Source organism: Gobio gobio (genome assembly GCF_949357685.1).
Source record: "Gobio gobio genome assembly, chromosome: 9".
In the NCBI taxonomy this organism is placed as follows: domain Eukaryota; kingdom Metazoa; phylum Chordata; class Actinopteri; order Cypriniformes; family Gobionidae; genus Gobio; species Gobio gobio.
In genome coordinates, this window is record NC_137115.1 from 15,600,689 (window position 1) to 15,625,887 (window position 25,199).

Genomic DNA, 25,199 nt, shown 5'->3' on the forward strand with positions numbered 1-25,199 from the left:
TGGACAACAACTGAATTTCTTACACGCGCTACTTATGTTTAATGTAATCTACACCAAAAGCTTGTGGTCAGTAAAATGTATGGTCGTTTATGTAACCGTGTAGTCTTTCCTGACACTTTTGATCAATACATCCTTGCTGAATAAAAAATCTTACTGAATCCAAACTTATGAATGGTAGTGTAAATATCATGTGAATACTAATTAATAATATAGACCAGCTTTACACAATTTCTGCCAAAGATTATGTGACAGGATTATATTAATATTGACAATTACATTTTTAATGTTAGACATAATTTAACATATAGTTTCATATTTTTTCTACATATTTCGAATATTAAAGGGATAGTTCACCTAAAAATGAAAATTCTGTCATCATTTACTGTCAAACCCAATAGTTGATGGGCCCCATTGACTTCCATAGAATGGAAAATAAAATAAAATGGAACACTCTTCAAAATATTTTCATACAGATTTGGAACAATTACAATTTTTGGGTGAACTATCCCTTTAACTTTTAATTTGTGATTTAATTTGAATGATTATTTTAATATTTGTAAATAAAGCAGCATGTTTAATTGCCTTATTTTTCACTATGGTTTCAAGAATGTATGTATTGATTAATTACTAATATTTACAATTCAAACCCTATTTGTGTGCCATTTTATAGTATCTAGTCTGCATGCATATATTTTGCACTGCTCCGCAAACATATAGAACTTCTTTGCACGCACCTGATCTGCATGCCCTTGCTCCAGGAGCACATGTCTTTACGCAGCAGCAGGTTGTTGAGAGTGACGGCGCCGATGATGTAGAACTGCTGCTTGACCACCTGTTTGATGAGCTCCGGGTCGGTCCCGTGCTGACACATGATGGAGTGGAAGGTATTGAGCTGGCGGATGATGGAGTCCAACGTGTACGTCCCCTCGTCGGCGATACTCGATGTCCTCTTACGGAGACCCGTGGGTTTGACCCCGGAAACGCCCTGGATGGTTTCATGTTCCAACATGCCAGAGACTATAGAGAGCAATAACAGATAGAGGGTTAAATACAGAGGGACAGAGGGATACAGATCGAAACAAAGACACCCAGAGGTCACATGCTCACCGATCATGGGCTGAAGGATGTTCTCCATAGACTTGATGAGCTGTTGGTAGATCTGAATGGCCAGATCGCTCAAAACCTGCCGGTACTCGGCCAGGTCAAAGTTGGAGAGACAGTGATCGTTCTGTTTAGGGCTGTTATGCTTCATGAATTGCTGGAGAGAGAAGCAACACTGGAGTGAGAAACCGTGGCCACATATACACTGCAGAAAAATAGGTTGCCAGTGAGACAATATTACCACACCTTTTGAACAATGAATTTACATTATTTTTCCAAGACATGTCCAGTTGTCTGCGATTAAACAGCGCAATCTCTCTACATACTGTAAGAAATTATATTGTGCTTAATTCTTAAAATAATGTCTATTTTTAGGACCATTATGATTTTTTTTTCTCAATCCATAATGCAAACTTGTTTATTCAGGGTTTCTGCACACTTTCTGAAGGTAAATTTAAGACTTTAAAGTCATTTTTAAGACCAAATGTAAGGGATAAAGTGAAGGGAATACAATAAGTCAATAAGTTCTTTAAAAGTAAATGTCTAGGGAGATGTCTATACGGTTTCGGCAGAATCTTAACCAGTGGATTCGGTATTCGGCCGAACCCCAAAAATCTGGATTTGGTGCATCCCTAGTGAAAAATACCCTTTGGCTAATTCTGGTGCATTTACAGATTTTTTTTATTAATGTCCCTGTTAACTAAACAAATAAAAATAAAATTAAGTCTGTAAAATTTATCAAAAAGGAGTGAGTTTATGATTAAAACAAGAACAAATATCTGCCAATGGACTCCAACTTAATTCAAAGGGAAGTTTTGATAATTGACAGATATTTGTATAATTTAGAATTTAATGTAGAATTTTGTTTAATTTTACATTTGCATCCCAAGTAAATGTATCTTTATTTATAGATGTTTAGATATTTGTATTAGAAAACAGATGTTTAGATATTTGTATTGGAAAACAGGAAGGAATTTTTTGCAATGCATTCAGCATTTAATGCCATGCCTTTATGAAGACTTTCTGCTCTGATTTAAGATTTTTTTTAAATACTCTTTTAATACCCACAGAAACCCTGCTATTATGTACTTATTAATCATTATTAATAGTGGTGATTCTCATGCAATACATTAATTGTTCCTTTATTATGTTTTAAATCAGAATATACAACAAATACTACCACAATATATAATAGTTTATATTTGTTTACATTACAGAAATGAGAATGAGATATTTTGCATTACATTTACAAGAATTTGGGAGGAATTTCAAGAAAAAAAAAATCTTCATGTTCTTTATTTTCTTCATTTGCATTTTTTCTCATTTATTTATTTTGATTTTGGAGTGAAATGTGACATGGACATTTTCTTGAAATGCAGATTTAATAATGAAAAATTGTTGAATGTGAATTTGTGAAAGTGAATTTGTCAAAAGCGTTGTAAATAACCACATTTTTCTTAAACAAACTGAGATTCAGGGTTTCCAGAAAACCTGAAAATAATATCATAAAAGGGCAAAATCACATGCATAAATCCACATTTCTGTAGTGAATATAAAAAACGATTTATTAAAAGCTCTATATTTCACCAGCAGGAACTTGCTCTTTGTGAATGTAATCTCTATAAAATTATAGCTTAATAAACACAAACAGTGTCTGTTGAGTGTGTTCACTAATAATTAATGGATATGTCTTCAGTCACTTACGCTAGTTTGGTCAAAAAAATTGCTAACATTGAATGGAATAAATTCTTAGTCTCCATGTTTCTTGTTTACACTGCACATGGCCAGAGCGAGACAGGAAGTCCATGTGTGTCTGAAAGTGCTCACCTCGTCGCCACTGTACTGTTTCAGGCAGTGCAGGAAACGACATGTGTTGGACAACCAGAAGGAAACGGTCTCAAAGTCGTCACCTCTTTTCTGTAGAAAAAGCAAAACATTAATAATTTGCAGTGATAAACGAAAACATGAAGTTATTCTGACTTTTGCCAGTTGTGTTAAGTTATATCATTATACATGTGAATGGTGTGTGTGAGAGTGAGTGTATGGAGACCTTGAGGATCTTCTTGATGCTGTTGATGACAGAGGTGAGTAGAGATCGGACTTTCTGGTCATCATTAACGTAGTCAGCATGGCGCAGACACATGAAGAGGATGTATGCCGGCAGGCCAGGAATAAGATTCACTGCCACACCACGAGGCTTCAGCTCTGAACACATGGACAGATCAGTTTTATTAAGGCCTTTTATTTTTTTAATTATTTTTAGATATTATTTAATTTGATTAAGGTTATTTTTATTAAAGGGTTAGTTCACCCAAAAATGAAAATTCTGTCATTAATTACTTACCCTCATGTCGTTCGACACCCGTAAGACCTCCGTTTATCTTCGGAACACAAATTAAGATATTTTAGTTGAAATCTGATGGCTCTGAAAGGCCTCCATTGGCATAATACACGGTTCACTCTCAAGACCCTTAAAAGGTACAAAAGACGTCATTACAAAGTCCATCTCACTACAGTGGTTCTAAAATAACTTTATGAATCGGCGAGAATAGTTTTTGTGCGCAAAAAAACCCTAAATAACGACTTATATAGTGATGACGATTTCAAAACACGGCCTCATGAAGCTTCGAAGCGTTATGAATCAGTGAGTCGAATGAGCAGTTTGGATCGCCAAATTTCAGCAGTTTGGCGGTTTGACATGCGATCCGAATCATGAATCGACTCACTGATTCATAACGCTTCGAAGCTTCATGAGGCCGTGTTTTGAAATCGTCATCACTATATAAGTCGTTATTTAGGGTTTTTTTGCGCACAAAAACTATTCTCGCCGATTCATAAAGTTATTTTTGAACCACTGTAGTGAGACGGACTTTGTAACGACGTCTTTAGTACCTTTTAAGGGTCTTGAGAGTGAACCGTGCATTGTGCCAATGGAGGCCTTTCAGAGCCATCAGATTTCAACTAAAATATCTTAATTTGTGTTCCGAAGATGAACGGAGGTCTTACGGGTGTCGAACGACATGAGGGTAAGTAATTAATGACAGAATTTTCATTTTTGGGTGAACTAACCCTTTAAGGCCTTTTGCCTGGTTTCTTAAAAAGTGGGCAGCATGGAATGGGAATCATGTAAGCTGGAATCAAACTTGAACTTTAATTACTAAATGTTAATACTTATAGAGGACCAAAACTAAAAATAATAATAATATAGATAATATTTAGATTAATACATCAAAAGATCTAATGGGAAAATTGAATTTTAATTTTCATATAATTTGCTCATAATGTATTAATTTACTAAAGTATTTATTCAAATAGTAATAATAATCATTTAATAGATTAATTGGTAACTTTATTTCAATGATCCACTTTAGAGTTAGTAGACAGTCTGCTTAAAGGGATGGTTCACCCAAAAAGGAAAGTCGTGTAATTAATTACTCTCCCTCATGTCGTAAGACTTTCATTCATCTTCAGAACACAAATAAAGAGATTTTTAATCAAATCTGAGCCATTTCCGTCCCTCCATTGACAGCTATGCAACTACCACTTTGACACTTCACAAAGTTAATGAAGAGATTGTAAAACGAATCCATGCGAGTTGACATTCTTCAAATCACACACGAGTTGTGTGATGTGACGTGAGAGAACCAATGATGTTCATTCTCGTGTGTTACACAGCACGTTTGAGCTTCAACAAGAACTAATGAGGTTTGTTCTCGTGCGTCAAGCAGGTTCGGTTGAGCTTCTGTTTATGTTCGCTCATGTTTAAATGTGAATAAAAGACTAAATTCAATCTGTTCATCATATAAAGTGATTGTGTCTCTTCAGAAAATTTGGACTAAACTGCTTGATTCATATGGATAGTTTTATGATCTCTTTATGAACTTTTTGAAGCATCAAAGCGTTAGTTGCATAGCTGTCAATGGAGAGTACAGATCTGGCTCAGATTTGATTAAAAACACATTCATTTATTCCGAAGATGAACAAAAGTCTTACGGGTTTGGAATGACATGAGGGTGAGTAAATGATGGCTGAATTAAATTTTTTGTGTGAACTAACCCTTTAATATCTGCTAACACTTTATTTTCATGGTACCCTAATAGACATTCTACTGACTAAAAATAATTGTACAACTATGTCAACTTATTCTACAAACCTGAACCTTAATATCAAACAATCTACTACAGTCTACTACTACTGTAATGAGAGTTAGTTGACATGTTACTTATAGTTAGTAGAATGTCTAAAGTGGACCATCGAAATAAAGTTGCAGTTGTGGGTTTATGGGTCAGATTTACTAACAGCTTGTGCCAGCAAAAACCCTCTTTTAGCATTAAAAAAAAAAATCTAATTTCAAAATTTACCAAAGACATGCAGTGAAATATTAGCATGAAATAATATAAATGCATGGACACAGTTATTTTTGTGATTAACCATATTGGATATGCTTTGTAGGACTTTCCCATTCAGAAGAAAAAATTATGAGAGTATTTTTTTTAAATATCGTGCAGTGTAATTTACTACGGTTTGGGTAGTCAATTTACCAGTTTTTGTACCATTATTTAATGCCCCCCCCCCAAAAAAGCAGTCCTTAACAATTGTTGTGCTTTATTTGGCTGCAATAATTGTTGCTAGGAGGAGGCACAGTAGAGAGAACAGAGAGCGCATGGTAGAAGGGAGAGAATATTCTCCACTCGTGTTCATTTATATGGAATGCCAGAGGCGTTATGTTGTCCCAACATATTGTTCGCCAAACCATGTTATTTTTAATTTGCTGCTTATCATCGGCTATGCTTGTTTGAGATCCTACGCTAATTTATACTTCTCTTGGTAGATTGCATTGATCAAAATGGAAATTATCTGGCTGTGACTGTGTTCTTTAATTTGCACATTATCAATAGATAACCTGCAGAACTTTCCACACCCATCTGCGCTTTTATGGGATTTACCCTGTTTAGGAAATCTGGCCCTAAGTGTCTTACCAAGTATGAGATTTTTGACCAGTTTGAGTTCATCCTCTTTCTTGTATTCCAGCATTCCCTGGAAATCTTTCTCCCTGCGTGGAATGTTCACTGGATGAACAGGCTCATCGGTCGTCTGTCCAGGAGACACGTCCATCTGCCCGCCTACAATACACAGACAAACACCCACGCACACAAACATTAAGGCTCATGTATCATGTAGATTTAAGTTCCACAGATCTGAACACACAGCCTGTGATCATACCTTCCAGGTCATTGATCTTCTTTGCGAAGACTTTGAGCTGTTTCTTAAGCTTGCGGACGGTCTTGTCCTGTTTCTCCAGCTGTTCCATGAGATCCTGTCACCCCAGAGACAAGACATCATCATCATTAGACAATTGTAGCAGCTCTATGGCAACTGAGTCTCTTTGGCAGCAGAGTGAAAAATAGGGTTTATTTAGTGAATCAGCGCAAAGCAGGTCAAACGAGTATCTTTCAGTTCGGCAACAATCTGAAGATATCAGCTCTGTCTTTCATCTGTCCATGCAACTCATTAAACAGAGAGAAAAAACAGACAAATAGAAACAAAGATGGGTGAATCTCACAAATAAATGTAACTTTTCACCCCATCAAAAAAAAAAGAAATTATATTTTGCTTAATGAAAACAAAGCATATTTTGAAAAATATAATTAATTTTTTTTATGTTGGAGTCTTTTTTTTGTGAGAATCACTTACTAGAGAGAAACATTAAAAAGTGTGTTGATTCACACTGCTGTGGGTTAAACACACAGTTAGAGTTCAATGCAGCTCAGATTCTGTGCAACACACACTAGTGTCAGTTAGTGTTCAGATACATGCGCGCACACACACACACACACACACACACAATCCTACATACAACCATCCTGCGTAACATGCTGATTCTGTAGGCTTTATGCTCCTTTGGATCATCAGAGTGAAGCTCCTGTGAATGAAACATCTCCACATCAGATGAGCCCTTAAACACCTGATGCAGGTGCACAGTACAGCACTGAAACCAGAATCACACTCCATGGTTTCATGAGTGAGTAAATCGGAAATCATTTAGAATCACATGAAACAAAAGATTGAGCAGCAGGATATCCAAACTGTCTTTTCAATGCAAATGCCACTTTTGTCCACAATGTCCACTCTGGACATGATCCAATAGCTACCCAATTTTACCCCATAGCTACCATTTATGAAAAATACTTAATTTAATAAATCATGGCTAATAACTAGGCTATGTTTTATAAATTGGCAACTTCTATAGTACATCATATGTATACTATATATGTATTTGACGACGCAGCTTACCCAGTGACGCATCTTTCGCCACTCTCCACTAAATGTGCTTTCAACCTATAACGCTTTAAGCCTAAGCTGAAATCTGCAGTCCACACTTGTCAAGCAAATAATTAAAGACCCCATAAAATGGTTTGACAAAAGCGTTTTTCTTTCCTGTGTTGATGTTCTTCCTATTGAAACAGGACAACACGGCCAACACTTGCTACGGCTATCCGGTGGCAGGTGATGGGGGGGGGGGGGGGGGGGGGTATAATTCTTTAATAATAATCATAAAAAAATAGGATTCTGTTATCTTGCGATTGCAATAATCAATGCAAATTCAGTCGTTCGCCAAATTATTTGCAGCAGCTTGCATTTTTGTCTAATTTCTGCAATTTTTTTCACAAACATGTTAACATGAGAGGGGGAAGCAATATTAGCCGTAGCACTTTATTTCGATGGTCCACTTTAGATATTATACTAACTATAAGTAACTTTGCAACTACATGTCAACAAAGTATTAGTAGACAGCTTAATATCTGTTAACACTTTATTTTGATGGATTGTCGCATAATATTGTGAATGTTACGTGCATATGTGTTTGCTTGTCTGTTCTATTTTAATTAATCATACGATTAGTAGAATAAAATGTCAACATACTCTACTAACCCGAACCCTAACTCTAACCGAAACTTCTGCGTCGGACCTGTGCTTTAGCCTCTATGCCAGGGGTCTCCAAACTCGGTCCTGGAGGGCCACTGTCCTGCAGAGTTTAGCTCCAACCCAAATAAACACACCTGAACCAGCTATTCAGTGTCTTACAAGGCCCTAGTTAGACACTGATTAGCTGGTTCAGGTGTGTTTAATTGGGGTTGGAGATAAACTCTGCAGGACAGTGGCGACCCCTGCTCTATGCTGTAGACCAGTGGTTCTCAAACTTGTCCTGGAGCACCACCAGCCCTGCACATTTTGTATGTCTCCCTCATCTATCACACCTGATTCAACTCATGAGCTCATTAGTATAGACTGCAAGACCTGGGTGTGTCAGATATAGGGAGACATACAAAATGTGCAGGGCTGGTGGTACTCCTGGATAGGTTTGAGAACCACTGCTGTAGACTATGCGTCGGTTTTCATTTATCCTTCTGCGTCGTTGTCCACGTTGATGTGCAATTACACATGCAGAGGGAGCAAGTGTAACCCCTGAGTGAGGGGTTCTAGCAGACCAAGCACAGCGCTTGCGGTCCGCGTAGAATTGACACGTTGTTACATTGTTGGAGAGGTGCACATCAGGCCACAGGCTAAGCGTGCTACACACAGCCTACAAAGTTAATTGACATGTAGTTGCAAAGTTACCTGAGAATGTCAAGTAAGGGAATGTCTAAAGTGGACCATCAAAATAAAGTGTAACCATATCGGCTAATCAAAACCAATAAATCTGAGCCCTGACAAATTATTCACTATTAACTGTCACGCTGCTGTATTGAAGTGCATTCCACCGAAAAAAATAGCATGATATCCTTCTATTCCACTTTTCAAGCTTCCAAATAACACAAGCTGGTTCGATTGAACTTGTGAGGTCAAAATTTCAATCTCCAGGTCAGAGAAGTTCCTCTTCTTGCCTGAGTGACATTTCTCCAAGTCGTAAACTCTAGGGGAAAGGCTCCTATACTGTCAATTTATAGGGGTGTGATATTTAAATGACGATTCTTTTCAGATGCCACATTTATCAACGTCAGATCATTCGTACGATGGGATTGGCGGCATAAGAATGTTTCATGAATCACACGTAAACCCTGTCGTAAGATGATTTCTGCGCTTGGATCTGTGCTTGTTTCTTCATTAGACTGATAAATGAGGCCCACTGTCACTAATGCTAAATACTTAAATGGATACTTCAACCAAAAATAAAAATTCTCTCATCATTTACCGTCACAGATGCATATGGCTTTTTCTTGAGATGAACAGAGATGGTTTGAACAATTTAAAATACTAGTATTTTTCTCACACACACCTGTCGATTAATTTTAGAAGACACTGATTCATCAACTGGGGTTGTATGAATTACAGTTGTGTTTGCTTTGCATGGTTTTTGAAGCGTCAACTTTGAGGGATCTATCCACGTGCATTTTATCAGAAATCAGACTCACAGAAATTGATTATCTTTCTAAACATCTGCATTTGCGTTCATCTGAAGAAAGGAAGTCAAACATCTAAGATGGCATGAGGGTTAGTAAATGATGAGAGAATTTTCCTTTTTGGGTTGATTATCACTTTAAAGACAATGATTATTGGTGGGTTTCAATAGACCAGTGGTTCTCAACTCCAGTCCTGGGGACCCAGTGCTCTGCAGATTTTGTGTCTCTCTTATCTGACACACTCAGATCAGTTCATGGAGCTCTCTCCTAACGAGCTGATGATCAGAATCAGGTGCCTTAAATAAGGTAGACATACAAAATGTGCAGAGCAGTGGGTCCCCAGGACTGGAGTTGAGAACCACTGCAATAGACAACAATTTTTAAGAATTTTCTTTTAAGAATTCGTTAATTTTGGGCTGCAAAACTCTGAAAAAAACATCTATACCCATGTGTCAAGACAATATATCTTATGCACAAAGTTTTAATCATTTTAAAACAATAACTTATCTCATAAAGGTTAATTTAGTCAACTTACAGGATAACACTAGCATTTAGATGGACTGAAATCTAACATGCATGGAGTAAAGATCACAAAAAACATTATTGATATCATAGGGTCTATAACTTTCACCAGAAATTAAGAAAATAATTTTTCTGCTGAGGGCTAACGTTCATAAACTCGCAAGCTTTTTATATACTGAGTTCAATTAAGGGCCAAGAGCAAGTATTGCAGGCCGCATATCTTGAATATGACATTATTAATAAAACCAACTGGGATTAATATTAGGCTATTATACCCCAGTTTAATATTGTTATGAAAAATAGGCGATAACACTAAAACTGACAGCATACAACCCTACTCCTCTCTACTAATTTGGAGGTTCTGGAATCTGGAGGTTGAGAAGCACTGGTATAGGTAAGTGTCAGGAGTGTTTGTACTGACCAGGTTCTCGTTGGTGAGGCGCGTGATTTCGTGCTGTAGACTGGCCTCGATTCGAGCCTCTGGAGGAAGCTGTAGATTCTGAGCCAACAGCTGCTGCTGACGGTTATTGTCCTCTTTAACACTCTGGAGCTCTCCACGCAAAACCTCCACCTCATTCTCATGAGACCGACGCTGAGCCTGCAACTGAGACTCCAACAACCTATACAGACAGACAGAGAGAGAGAGAGAGAAAGAGAGAGAGAGACTGACTGAGTTGAGCAAATAATCAGAAATACACTTCTTTATTAGAGTAGCTTTAGCTTCTGTTTTGAAATCAAAGCGTTTAAGGAATAGTTCAGCCAAAGATAAAATAATGTTGTCATTGTTTAGTTATACTCATTTTAAACCTGCAAGGATAAATTCTGAAGAATTTATATGCAGCACAACGACAGTGCACCATAAAAGTAGCATATGGAAATTGTATGCTATATTTCCAGGTCATCTGAAGTCATATAATAGATAGTCTCAGCCTCAGACGGTCATGGCCATTGGCAATCATCTGATTGGTTGAATTCTACAGGATGTCTGTGAGACGTGTGTTGCTTTATTTAACGGTCCAACTGGAAAAAAATGCTGTGACGCCAAACTCCATCGTGGAAGAAGAACGCTGTCATGTTTACAACTGTGACAATGAGCACTGACCAGGATCAACTAAAACGCTGGATAAACGCGGCTCCATAGTTGCAGTAAACTTGCACAATGTTCTTGAATGAATAATTTATAGATGCACACCGGTCTGTTATTGCAGGGACATCACTTTGCATTTTCATGCTCCTAAACATGATGCGCAAGAAAACGAACTGTGATTGGTTGAATTACATGTCAAACCAAAGCCATCTGAGTCAAACATCCTCTTGAGCGGTCCTTGACCAATGAAAGCTGCGAAAAAGTCCAACCTTCTGCCGTCAGGTGTTTTAGTTTCAGTTTGTTTTATTTTTATATTTTCATTTTAGTAAAAAAATAAAAAATATATATATACATATATGTCTATATCATTTTTATTTCAGTTTTAGTTATTTTAGTACATCACATTCAACTTAATTAAAATGAGAAATGTTGCCTTGGCTGAGATAAGTTTTTATATCTTATTTTATTTTAAGTAATGATTTGGAGGGGTCGTTTACACGACACCATTTTCAGTTAAAAACTGAAAACTTTTTATGCGTTTTGGCCTTTCATTTTCACCTTTTCAAACTTTTGAAAACGGGTTTTAAAGTGCAAATCTTTGAAAACTATACCGTTATCGTCTCCGTGAAAACAGCAAAAACGCTAATTTGTGAAAATGGTGATGTCATGCGCATGCGGTCACACTAGACTTTGAGCATGCGATAGGCCTATTTCATCGGACACGGCAACGTTCGTGATGAGTCGTCACTCTCTGAAACGTCTTTTTTATAAACATGAATTCAACATATAACAAATAGTAATACATTCAAAATGTAAAAAATTTACAATATACTCGACTTTACTGCAAAAATATTTTGTTCTTTTAATTCAGCCAAGAAGTTACGCCGTGACGTATCAATCTTCTACTTCTCACACGTCATCACGTGATGCAAATTCGAGTTCACCAAGCTTGAACTTTGGAATGCAGCGAAATGCAAAACATTTCAGATGAGCTTGTGTTTCCGGTCTGACGCATTCACATGCGTTTGAATGGAAGTTAATTGGAATGAAAAGTGCAGTGTGATGGCCCCTTTAGGTGCTAAGTCAATAGTTTTCCTTTACAAAGTGACATCGCCAACTACTGGCCTGGCAGCAAAATACAATGTTTTTAGTCATTGTGGATCTGTGTGAACGGGGATCGTTTTGACAATGTCTGTACTTTTCCATATTTAGTACATGTCGTGTATGCACCCTTAACTAACTATAATAACCCTAGTGCTGATGTGACACACCAGGTTTGACGATACAAAAGGAAAATGCCATTGGTTTTCACTGATTTTCAGTGAATAACTATATCCATCTGGTTCTCACACAGAGCTATCATATAACTTCAGAAGATTTGGAATATTGCCCACAAGCTGTACAGACTAGTTTTATGGTACTTCTGTGGGTTTTTGTCTGTTTTGGAACTTGACAGACATGGTTGCTATGAACTGTCATAAAGGATGGGAAGAACAGTCACATAAATAATGGCCAACTTTTAATTTTTGAGTGAACTATTCCCAACTAAGGCTAAGAAACCTGCCCATTCTTTCTTGCAGTGCAGCAGTGAGCATTCAACTCTAGTATTCACTTTTACCTATATTTTTTTATTATATCTCTTTATGCCAGTCGTAACTACATGCTGTTTTAAAATAAGAGTTTTACAACCCAATCTAATTTTGGTTAGTCCAGTATTAACACTACCAAGAGTTCTTGCAGGTTTTGATAGGGTGAAACACTACTCATACTGTATGTTAAGGAGAACAGTCTGCAGGCACTAGAGTTTAGGGAAGTATAAACAGCACAGTGTTAGATGATTATATCGTTAGAAAGCTGAGGGACCAAAATCAGTCTAAAAACAGATGGAGAGATGAGAAAGCTGAACGCTCAGACATTTCTACATGCTCTCATCTCTGCTCTTTAACCTGTTTGTTTCCTTTAACCCTTCATAAACCAACCACAGTTCTCCATCCTCATTCAGTTTATGGTAGTCAGGGAATGGGGATCTGATGGGGTGGAACAAAGAAAGAAATGGTAAGAACGAAAAAACAAGGACAAGCGAAAACAAAAAGTGGCAAACTGTGATGTGAGTGACAGGTTATTTAAAAGAATTGTTCACCCAATAAAGAATATATGATAATATATGTGAGAAATGGAACGTAATATAAGAAGTGCAGCTGAGATTTGAGAGCTGCTTTATGGAGGGAAAGATTTACAATGGAAAATTAACAGCTTAAATCTGTTCATCACATAAAACCACGGCTTCAGAAAAACTGGAATATAGTGTGCGAGTCATGAATAAACTTTTATGATACTTTTATAGTGCTTTAAGTCAGTTTGGAGATACAGTAGAAAGCCCTGTCTCTATTCACTTCCATTGAATGAAAAAGAGTTGCCAGAAAATTCTTTGAAAAAGGGGTTCTCTTAACTTTTCCGTCTAAAACTCCAAAGGAAAACTACATCAAAACAATTACATACAGTTCTAAATAATGTAAACGCTATCCATAGTTTATATATCTTTAAATTATCCTTATATATAAATATATAAAATATCCTTATATATCTTGAAATTGACTCACTGTTACCAATCCAAAGTTGATCTCATTATTATTTGTACATAATGCATGAACATTTTGTATGTTTGCATATAGGCTTAAACACACAATATGGCAGAACTGAGAGCATCTAAAACCAAGTTCTTATATATATATATATATATATATATATATATATATATATATATATATATATATATATATATATATATATATATATATATATATATATATATATATATATATATATATATATATATATATATATATATATATATATATATATATATATATATATATATAGCTAGTTACACTTTACCATTATATGCTTATATTTTTGATACATCTCAGTTTGAGAACTACTCCTTTTATATTCTAATGGACAAAATAAAGTACTTCTGGGTTTGGAATGGCATGAAGGTGAGTAAATGGTCACAGAATTTTCCTTTTTGGGTGAACTATTCCATTAAGGGTCTCTGGTTTGGATGATTAATAAAAAATATTGCAGATGACAGAAATGTAGGAAAAGAATGAAGTAAAACAGCACAAAGATGAAATGTCATTAAATAAAACAAAATAAATGATAAAGATAAAATAATGTTGACAAAGTGTAACCAACACGTAATAAAAAAAAACCTTAAACTGTTAAAAAAAACAACTAGTTTGCCATCCATATTTGTGCACTGGATATGGATAAAAAATGGCATCTAAGCAGTCAGCCAAAGCGACATTTACCTTTGGATGGACAGAAATTCTGATCAAAACAATGGGATTTTCCTAGCATATTTTGTACAATCATTCACAAAGATTGCTGCACTGGTATATTATTGTGCTATAATCATTCAAATACACCCTCCTCTAAAGCTACCTAAAGCAAACTTGGGTTGTTTTACATGTTCAAAGCGAAATAGACTTAAGACAATCCCTTCGTATTAGTTAAAGGTCATGCCTTTTAACAAACTAGCAAAGCTTTTCTGTATGTTTTCTCATCTACAGTATGTATGGGCTCTGGAATGAGGCTGACTTTCTGCTTTGCTCTGAGCTGCACACACATGCAGTGAGAGCGGCCCATCATGCCTGTCCATCTGTTACCTCAACCTGCTCACAAGCTCGTTCGCTTCAGTCGGCCTGCGTGTAAACCTGGGTGATCTGTGCAGGACAGAGATGAGCCATCAACAGAAAGACAGACAGATAGATACAGACAGTGGCCTGATCCTGACAAGTAGTGTAGGGTAAACACAGCGGCTTATGAATAAGGTTGTGAGAGCGATAAATCACAATTTCCTCAATTGGAGATAATGTTATTCAATGGATGCATGCCAGACACTACAAAGAAGATAACCAGCAGCAAATAAACAAAACATAGATCAGAACAGAGGTTCTCAAACCGAGAGGCTCAGAGGGGCATAAATAGAGATGGGTGGTGTGATGGTACAATAGACCATTTGTGTGTTTGCGTTTTGTGGGCGGAGCCTACCTGGTGGCAGAAAATTACAGTTTTGCAGTAGCAGTCTATGGAGCCACAAAATAAAACAATAAAAAAGGTAATTCAGAGTTCATATCTCACAATTCTGGGAAGAAAAATTATAGCGAGATATAAACTACTTTCCCCCTCAGAATTGTGATATAAAAATTTCCCCCTCGCAACTGTGATTTATAGGGTTAGATTTGGGAGATATAAATTCGCAATTGTGAGAAAAAAGTCAGAATTGTAGTTTTAGGGGTACAACAGCTTGTCACTGGGGCAGTGCTCTTAAAATGACATATATGCACCTTTTAGGAGTAAAGAAAAGGTACAAATTAGTACCTTAGAGTACGTACCTTAAGGTACTACTATGAACCTTTTGTGGTAAAAAATGTACAAATATGTCCATTTAAGGGTACTGCCCCAGTGTACCCTAAAGGTAAAATGTTGACACCTTTTTTTCTCTGTGTGTATTATTTCATGCTGTGACTGTTGGGCTAATACATTATGTTTCCTATGAACTGCATCCGTCAATATTATGTAGACCTATTGTTTACATCACATTATATGCTATAATATTAGACTAATCAGTCCAGTCTGACCGTGCAATGGCTTGCAACTATAAAGCTGTGCACAAAGCTGTGTAGACAGCTTTTTTATTTTAATGGGAATGATTTCGTTTTGACATGTCACACTAAGCTGTCTGGTTTAAGCACAGTGTGACTGTAGGCTATTTACGGATGCCAAGACGCATCACAAGTTGCCACATTAACACATAGAATTCAACTTATGTGCTGTTACACCATGACGACTGTGCAAGTGGGCATATATCATCTATTGTACAATGGCTTTAAATGACATGCATCCAGTCATATTTATATTCTATTACTGTTTTGAATATCTTGATTTTAACTCAATCTTATATAATATTTATTTTTGGTTCACATCCAGTTACAAAAGAAGTTCATGTATTTATTATTTATTTTATAAGTAATAGTCCATTACCTTCATTAGCCATTAATTATAGGCATTCAGCATTATACTATAATTAATTCAATTAGGTAACAACTTTTAATTTAAGGGAGCTTAAAACAACATTTACAAAAAAACATAATAAATGTAACATTTACCAGTGCCCTTCAATATATTAGGGCTCAATTTTTTTTCTATTCGCCCAGTCAGACCAGTGCAGATTTTTACTTGTCCTGTTTTTGACCCATGTAACCTTGTAAACAGTGCTTTTCAGTTAGGTCTACCAGGTAGGATACAGAAATTTAATAAAGTTAATCAAACACTTCACAGTTTTCACTGTAAAAATTATAAATTAAATATAGATTAATCCTTATTAAAAGTTACAAAAGTTATTAGTGAAGAGCAGAGCGTGATTTCCGCTTTTTCTTTTGTTCTTTGATTATCATTAATGACAGACATCACAGTAGCAGGTTTATTAGATTGCTGTCACTTTAAAACCTGCCGCACATGACGTGGATCTGACACATCCCATTTTTTCACAACTTAAGACTTTTATATATATATACACTGACATTTGCGAGGACAAAACGTGCATTTTGGCATAATTTGTGTTTTTGTCCGTTCAAACGCTGTCTGAAGCCACTTTCTGTGCGCACGAGTCGTGTGTGTGACACAGAAAGAAGATTCACAGACAGGAGACTCACAGACACGTGCCACTATCGCACTGCGTTCTCTTTTGTGTCTTATCGCACGTGAATGGCTTAAAAGTATTTGCATGAATAAGAGCGTGATCATATAATGTAACACTAGTCAAAGGACGACGATAACATTTTTAGAATGTTTAAATATTTTTACATTTTGAAAGCATTAAAACTGTTATTTTAATTTGTTATTTTACAATATTACTGTTTACTGTATTTTTGATCAAATAAATGCAGCCTTGGTGAAAATAAAATTATTTTTTCAAAAACACAAAAACCATCGATCCAAAACTTTTGAATGGTAGTTTACACAGAATTTGGGGGTACAATTTCTATATATATATATATATATATAACTATATAGTGATACATCAGAAGTAGTAGTCCTCTGGGGGATGAAAATGAAAGTTTAAGAACCTCTGATTTAAAACATGAAGACCCACTTCACTATGAGTAGGGCAGAGAACAGGAACTCACACAACATATATATGAGATGTAATGGATTTCATGGTGTGTCAGCACGTGACTGACTGATAGTGAAAGAAATGTAAAGAAAAACAATGCACCTGTTGGTGTCTTTGAGGCCCATGTAGGCCTGGGAGATCTCCTTGGCATCAGTCAGCTTCTGCACATCCTCAATATATGGCAAAGGTTCGGTCATGGTTGCCTAAACACACACAGAAGGTTCACATTTTCATGTTATAAATCACTGAATCCATCAACTAACTGTATCAGACATTTGAGCATCAGACACATCACAAGAACCATTTCTCGTTCACTTCATCCTCAGTTAATAAAAGTGATGTTTGGACGTGTAAACTGTAAAGTTAACATACAATGTTTGCACTTTTCATATAAATTAATTGAAGAATGGTTCACAAACCATGTTAATGTTTGAAAATATCTTCCCCAACACTTAACAACAGCATTTTAGAGACCAAAACGGAGATGAAGTGATGTAAATGATTGTTTTGCAGTCTGACCGACGTACCTTTTCATCCTGATGTAATGCAACACAGGACAAAAGGAGAGATGAAGTTAGAAATGTTAACAAGACTTATGAAGAGAAGAATGTTAGTGACAGATATTAATGCACAATGCATCTTTTTTATGTAAGAATGAAATGCTTTGTGCCTGACCTTGTGTTGCATGGCCTCTTTCTGACTGACCAGTTGAGAGCGCAGGATGAGCACCTCTTCCTTCCGCACCTCCAGCTCCTCGTTGGAGGTGTTCAGCTGATCCAGCAGGACCGTGTACGCAGGAGAACCCGGAGCAGCGGAAGCGGCATCAGCTCTGCCTCTCAAAGACTGACGCATCTCATTCAAATGATGTTTGAGCTTCTTATTCTCAGACTCCAACTCCTGACGCTGAAGACACAAGAGAGAGAGAGAATTCAGAATTATCAACATGCAAAAAACATAATATCATTAATATACGGTTTGTTCTTCCTAATTTCAGACGTCCATTGTATTGGGCAATTTTGTTCTATATCTAGCTATATCTATGGCAACAGGATGGTGTTTCAACACAACTCTTAAGCTCATCGAAGTGGTCAGGTACTGCACTAAAAATATATATATTAAAAATGATGACATACATTTATCTAAAATATCTTTGTTCATTCGTTCATCATTAAAAAATGCTTCTCTTAAAAAGCGTTAAAAAAATGTTTAGACTTATTGAGAAACACTTACAACAACAGTGACCATGTTGTCAATATAATTATTCAATACAATTATAAAACTTATATAAATATCTAATACAATTATAGAATATAGTTGGCTTCAAAAAATAATTTCATATTACACATGTTCATTATCACTTACTACTTGTGTATTTATACAAAAGGTAACTTCAGCTATTAAACTTTCATTTATTTATTATTATTATGAAGATTTAATCTAAAAAAACCTGTTTAAATATTTAACATGAAGTTAAATGAAGGAATGCTATGCCTCTTTTAACAATGGTGAAAATTAAACATTCATGTATTAGAATGTCATCCATGTCATTTTGAAATGTCCAATATAAAAGACATTTAAATATATTTACTGTGTTTTGAAATATAATATGAAGAAATAAAACATTTGTGTAGCTAAAATACATGACAGGTTACAATCAACATTATATAACTAAAATGTAATGTTTTTAATGTTGTTGTGTTTTTTTTTGCTATAAAAACTCTATAAACAGAAGTGAACAATGTGTGTTTGGAGACTTAAGCGAGTTTCGTGTTGAATTTTACAAACACAAAAGTAATCACAGCTTTTCAGATCATTAAAACAATTCTAAAATTGCAGAATGTTTGCACAGTGCAAACAAAAATAAATAATAATAATGAGAAGACAATATGTGTGTGTTTACCTTGAGAGATTCATACTCCAGCTCAGCGCCACGAGCTTTCTTATGTTCCTCATCATCCTGGTCAAAAAAATAAAAGACACATTTTCAATTACAGTAACAGTGTTTATGTAAAAGCATATACAGTCAAACCAAAATTTATCCAGACACCTTCAACATTTCTCACATTATAACAGTTTATTCACTATAGTTTAAAAATGCTAATAAAACATGACAAGAACTCAGAGTTAAACTGTGTCAAAACAAATTCTTGATAATGTCAGATAACTTTGATAGAAAGGTATGTAATGGATTACAATCAACCAATCAGCTGTTAAATTTAAGTACACAATTAGATAATACCAATTTAGGTCAATCAATTACCAAGCAATGCTTAATTTAGTTCAGTCCGTGGTGTAAAACGTCACATTAGCAATTCAAGAAAATATACTTAAGCAAAACAATGTCATGTCAAAGTGTCTGAATAATTTTGGTCCCAAATCTTTATCAATTTTAATGGTAGTCCACTGTATAATGAATTTTTGGGTATAATATGTCACAGTTAACTTTATTTTGCTATCCTCACTAACACAAATGAACTATAGTGTCCTGCACCCACTAGTAAAAAATTATATCTGGTGTCTGAATCATTTTTGGTTTGACTGTAAATATATATATATATATATATATATATATATATATATATATATATATATATATATATATATATATATATATGTGTATATATATATATATATATATATATATATATATATATATATATATATATATATATATATATATATATATATATATATATATATATATATATATATATATATATATATATATATATATATATATATATATATATATATTAGGGCTGGGTATTGAGACAAATTTCACAATTCGATTAACAAGCTTGCAATTCGATTCAATATCGATTATTTTGGATATATATCAGGTACAATACATGGCAAATTTTCTCAAGGAAAACAAAACTCTTAACTAATGTTGTAAACTATGGGAGTCAGTTGGTACTACATTAGCCTACTAATATTCAAGGTAAAAATTTACTGATTTGTATACAAACACGTAAATTACACTCAATGATGTTTTTTTATAATAATAAAGTTATAATATTAACTTTACAATTACATAATCATATTTCTACTCCAATTAGTATTTTGAAATATAAACATTTAAATGGTGGCTGTCATAAATTCTTGCCAGATTTATTCATACATACATGCATTAACTACTGAAGAACATTAAACATTATAATGAATAGCCTATGTAATATGGCGCCTATAATTTGCAAAATGCTCCTCTCTAGAGTTAATTTTTCTAGCTGACTAATGAGTTTATGGACACTGGATATGGTTTTTCTGAGGTAAATGTGACGTTACATGACAACGTTTACAGGCCGTTTTACTGACGTCTTTCTGCGGTTGAAACACTGATTGAGATTACATGGTACATGATACAGTGATTCATGATTCGCGCTGTTACTGGTATTAAGGTGGAAGAGAAGATCAGTTCCGCTTCTCTTGAGCTGAGCCGCGCCAGAGCGATCTCGTGCCACAGCGCCAAAATGGTATTTATGTTTTTGAATTTCGTAATAAAATGGACGTAATTTGTTTCCTATCAATAGTAACAAAGCACAAAGATTATTGTGAATTATTGGATGGGAGGCATGCTACAATGCTCATTCATTCATCAACTGAAAACAGGATGACTAATCGATTCTTGGGATTTAAGAATCGGTATTGTTTCGTAAAAATGAGAATCGATTAAAATCGAGAAATTTATATTTTTTTACCCAGCCCTAATATATATTATTTTAGTATTTGGGTTAGGGAGAGTCATTATATTTAAATTTAAATAAAAACATTGATAGAATGTCCTCATTTAGAAAGCAAAATAAATGTGTGTGTGTGTGTGTGTGTGTACCCTAGCTCTAGCCCGCTGAAACTGCTCTTCTCTCCGGTCGAGCTCGTTCTGCAGTGACTGTTTTTCTTGCTCTAGTTCGGATACTCGCTTCTGTAGCTTCAGGAACAGGGACATGTCCAGTATCCCCTTGGAAACATCCTGGGGAGAGAATAAAACACATCCCATGATATAGCCACAATTTGTGCCATTTTATGTTTTATTATTAGGATCTGTTTTATTATTGGACAAAAGCCAAATAATTGGAATGCCAGAAAAGTAATAAGTAAACTGGCCTAAAATGGATTTAAAATCATAAACAACTGAGTAATATGAATGCTCCAAATGATTTCTGACCTCCCCTCCACGGGACCCTTCCTCGGACTCGGCGAACTCTGAGTTGTAGGTACATTCTGATTCGTTGCTGCTGTGTGTGGAGTCTGTGCGCCTGTGACCATGTTTTGGAACATTCTAAAAGAAATAAAGGAGCCATCAGAGGACGTTTAGGCTTTTAATGACAAGAGTACTGGATCTGAGCCTAAACCAGCTTAATCATTCAGAAAAGCCATTGATTAGTTGATTTTTAAGATGTGAATTTTAGTAATTCATAAATGATTGTGTCCTCACCACAGTGAGGGTGATCTCCTCTTTCAAATCGTCGTATTTCTCCTCTAGTCGGAGATGTTCGGTAAGGAGGTTCTGGTAGCGAGACCGTTCCTCGTTTAAATCGTTTTCTAGCTGCTGGGTTTCCTCCTTCAGAGCCCTCTGCATTTTCTCTGTAAAACAGACACATGTAAGACACCATACACACACACATTCTCAAAGAACAGTCAACCAATATTGAATTACTCAATCATCTGACTGCAGACTGACTCATGATGTTGACACTGTAACAGGACAGGGACGAGTATCATGTTAGGAAAGCACACAAAGAAATTACAGACACTGTTTATAAATGATTTGTTTTTTGATCTGGGTGTACACTATATAGCAGAGTGTCAGACTGGGTGATGTTTTTACAATATATTTAATATTATTCTGTTGCTGTTTTTTTGGCCATTCATTCTCCTAAAGACTGAGAAGAAGTTTCACACCAGCTCCTCGTGTCAGAAGAAGTGAGTATGCGAACCCCAAGACAGAGACATTTTAATAGAATGTCTGATTTAGACCTCAATAGATTTGGCACAATTACAATATGCAGCAATAATACAATTTTAGTTTGAACAATTCATTTGCAACCATGACTCAAAAATGTTCACAGTGAGTTCTCATGTGACATTTCACGTGCTTAAATTGTCTTAGTAAAAATGTATGCGTCATGGAATGATAAGATGAAGAAGATAAGACGAGGCAGCGCAGATCTAAATGTAACAAACTTCTATAATAAACAATATCAAAATAAAGAAACACGAAAGGTAAAAACATGGGAGACACGTAACAGTGTGCACTATACACATCCAAGATAATGAACTCAGGGGCCGTTTACACGACACCATTTTTAACTAAAAACTGAAAACTTTTTTTTGTTTTGGCTGCTTGTTTACACGACATCAGCATTTTTAGGGACTGAAAACAAACTTTTGAAAACGGGTTTCAAAGTGCAAGTTTTTGAAAACAATACCATTATTGTCTTTGTGTAAACTAAAAACAAGCAAATTTTGTCGTTTTCATCAATCAGTGTGAACGGGGATCGTTTTGACAACATTGTCGTCTTTGCGTGAAAAACGCAAAGGAAAAACTTTTCCGTTGTGTGTATGCCGTGTCATCACTCACAGTAAGAATCTATGATGCCACAACATTGCACAGCTTCTGGTTAAAAAAAATTCCCAAAGAAATGGGATAACCTTTCACAGGTGAGAATGTGTTAGTATATATATATATATATATATATATATATATATAGAATGTGTTAGTATATATATATATTTGGGGTGGCACGGTACATGGAAAAAAACCGAACCGTTCGGTTCGCTTGTGTCGGTTCGGTGTGTGTGTGTCGCACGGTTCGCGCCTGCGCAATGTATCCTCGTGCCCACATGTTACCTCAGACAGCTGGTGTCCTTTTCGCGCGAAATAAGAGGTTTGTGTGGACATACAGTAAAGTAAAAGTGGAGTGCTGCAGGTCACGTCACATGTAGAAATGAAAGTGGGAGAGATAAGGAAGGCTGCCGGAGTTGGAGGATGCGCTAGCATCGTATAGCAGGGAAGATGCAGTGCGAGAGCGGGTGCTGCGCGACTCGGGAGACAAACACTGCCAGTGTGTGTATGCGCAGCGGGCACGCGCGGCGCGGCACCCGCTCTCGCACTGAACCGCGGCTGGTGTGAGAGAGAGTGTGTCTGGTGTGTGTGTGTGTGTGTGTGTGTGTGTGTGAGTCTGTGGGAGATTGAGTGTGTGTGTGAGTCTGTGGGAGATTGTGTGTGTGTGTGTGTGTGTGTGTGTGTGTGTGTGTGTGTGTGTGTGTGTGTGTCTGTCTGTGAGAGTGTGAATCTGTGGGACAGGCAAATATAGTCTGTCACATTTTCCAGTGTTCTCCTCCGAGCCCTGTCTGTCTCGTGCTTTGATTTATGAAGGGCAACATATCTGCTGCAAATGCGACCGTGTTCCCCTCTGTCTCATACACACATTCATATAACATGCTGTATATAAGTAGTTCACATGATAAATGTAACATTTAAAAGTTAAGATATGCTTCTAGTTCTAATAATTTAAACATGCCTTTGAAGTTTGGGCAAAAACTTCTGGCAGTGTTGTGTTTTCGTGTATTTTATGTTATTTTTTCCCAGCGCTGGATGTCATATGGTGATTGTGAAACACACGGGACACTTGGTGAAATGTGTTAATCAGGTCAGCTGAATTAAAGCCACAGTGCATTGTTCTGATCAAAATTGATATGATTAACATGAAAAATGTACGGCAATGTGTCGGACTCGGTTGACAGCCAGTTAGGAAACAACTTGATATAACAATTTTTAATACTGTATCCTAATTGTGGATGATTAAGCCATATATATCATATGCTGAAGTAAATTTCTGGAGTGTTAACGATAAAAAACAACAACAAAAAGAACCGTACAGAACCGAAAACCGTGACCCTAAAACCGTGATACGAACCGAACCGTGGGTTTTGTGAACCGTGCCACCCCTAATATATATATATTAGGGGTGTAACGGTACACGTATTTGTATTGAACCGTTTCGATACAGGGCTTCCGGTACGGTGCACGCGTGTACCGAACGGTTATGAATGTAATCTTTAACAGTTAACAGTCGGCTTGTTGTAAGCGCGGAACACACTTCAATCCGAGTTCCCACACGAACATATTAAGTATTCAGTTCATTTTATCACGAAATTCTAACGATAAATGACGTTTTGATGCTCTTTAATGTGCGTGACTGATCAGTGATCACTGAACACAGTTCAAGTGGCCGCGCGGCGCGCGCGCGCGTGAACGCGATCATTTGTGAACGGTGCACACGTAACGTTATCAAACGGTTTCCGAATGCAATCTTTAACAGTTCACAGTCGGCGGAACACACTTCAATCCAAGTTCCCACACAAACATATTAAGTATTCAGTTCATTTTATCACGAAATTCAAACGATAAATGCCGTTTTGACGCTCTATGTGGCGTGACTGGTCACTGATCACAGTTCAAGCGGCCGCGCGACGCGCACGCGCGTGAACGCGATCATCTGTGAAGGCGATCGATCTTCTCTTACTAAAGAATAAACATGAATGACGATCTGAAGGTATGAGGATACATTACAACTTACTGTCATGTATATATGTGGTGTAATCGCTCAATCAGTGTTTCAACGACGGAAAGACGTCAATATAACTGCGTGTAAACTAAACAATGTCATGTAACGTTAGCGTCACATTCACCTCAGGCAGTCATTCAGTGTCCACAGACTTTTATTCACTAGAGAAATCAACTCTTTCGCTAAATATATGCTCTATATTAGCCGTTATATTCATTACATTCTACTTAACCTGTTAGTGATGTCTTGATTATTTCATGGATGTTAAATAAACCTGTCTTGAAAATGACAGACATTGTATATAAATTAATATTTTTCAACAACGATTTGGAGAAAATAAC

The 25,199-nt window shown here is 36.1% G+C and overlaps 1 protein-coding gene across 3 annotated transcripts in view; it reads right to left on the reverse strand.

The window, feature by feature from the left end:
- Positions 1 to 25,199, reverse strand: part of myo5aa (myosin VAa) — a 133,816-nt gene that overhangs the window by 6,558 nt on the left and 102,059 nt on the right. Inside the window, exons 24-39 of one of the 3 annotated variants that reach the window (XM_079826073.1) lie at positions 21,723 to 21,871; positions 21,453 to 21,566; positions 21,120 to 21,257; positions 19,191 to 19,247; positions 17,966 to 18,193; positions 17,393 to 17,493; positions 14,781 to 14,837; positions 13,059 to 13,139; positions 10,447 to 10,645; positions 6,959 to 7,024; positions 6,325 to 6,418; positions 6,081 to 6,224; positions 3,152 to 3,306; positions 2,929 to 3,018; positions 1,108 to 1,258; positions 735 to 1,017 (exon numbers count right to left, since the gene is read on the reverse strand). In XM_079826073.1, coding sequence (XP_079682199.1) covers positions 735 to 1,017; positions 1,108 to 1,258; positions 2,929 to 3,018; positions 3,152 to 3,306; positions 6,081 to 6,224; positions 6,325 to 6,418; positions 6,959 to 7,024; positions 10,447 to 10,645; positions 13,059 to 13,139; positions 14,781 to 14,837; positions 17,393 to 17,493; positions 17,966 to 18,193; positions 19,191 to 19,247; positions 21,120 to 21,257; positions 21,453 to 21,566; positions 21,723 to 21,871 — 2,107 coding nt within the window. The remainder of the gene's footprint in view (positions 1 to 734; positions 1,018 to 1,107; positions 1,259 to 2,928; positions 3,019 to 3,151; positions 3,307 to 6,080; positions 6,225 to 6,324; positions 6,419 to 6,958; positions 7,025 to 10,446; positions 10,646 to 13,058; positions 13,140 to 14,780; positions 14,838 to 17,392; positions 17,494 to 17,965; positions 18,194 to 19,190; positions 19,248 to 21,119; positions 21,258 to 21,452; positions 21,567 to 21,722; positions 21,872 to 25,199) is intronic. The other 2 variants (XM_079826075.1, XM_079826074.1) reach the window with 2 other exon arrangements.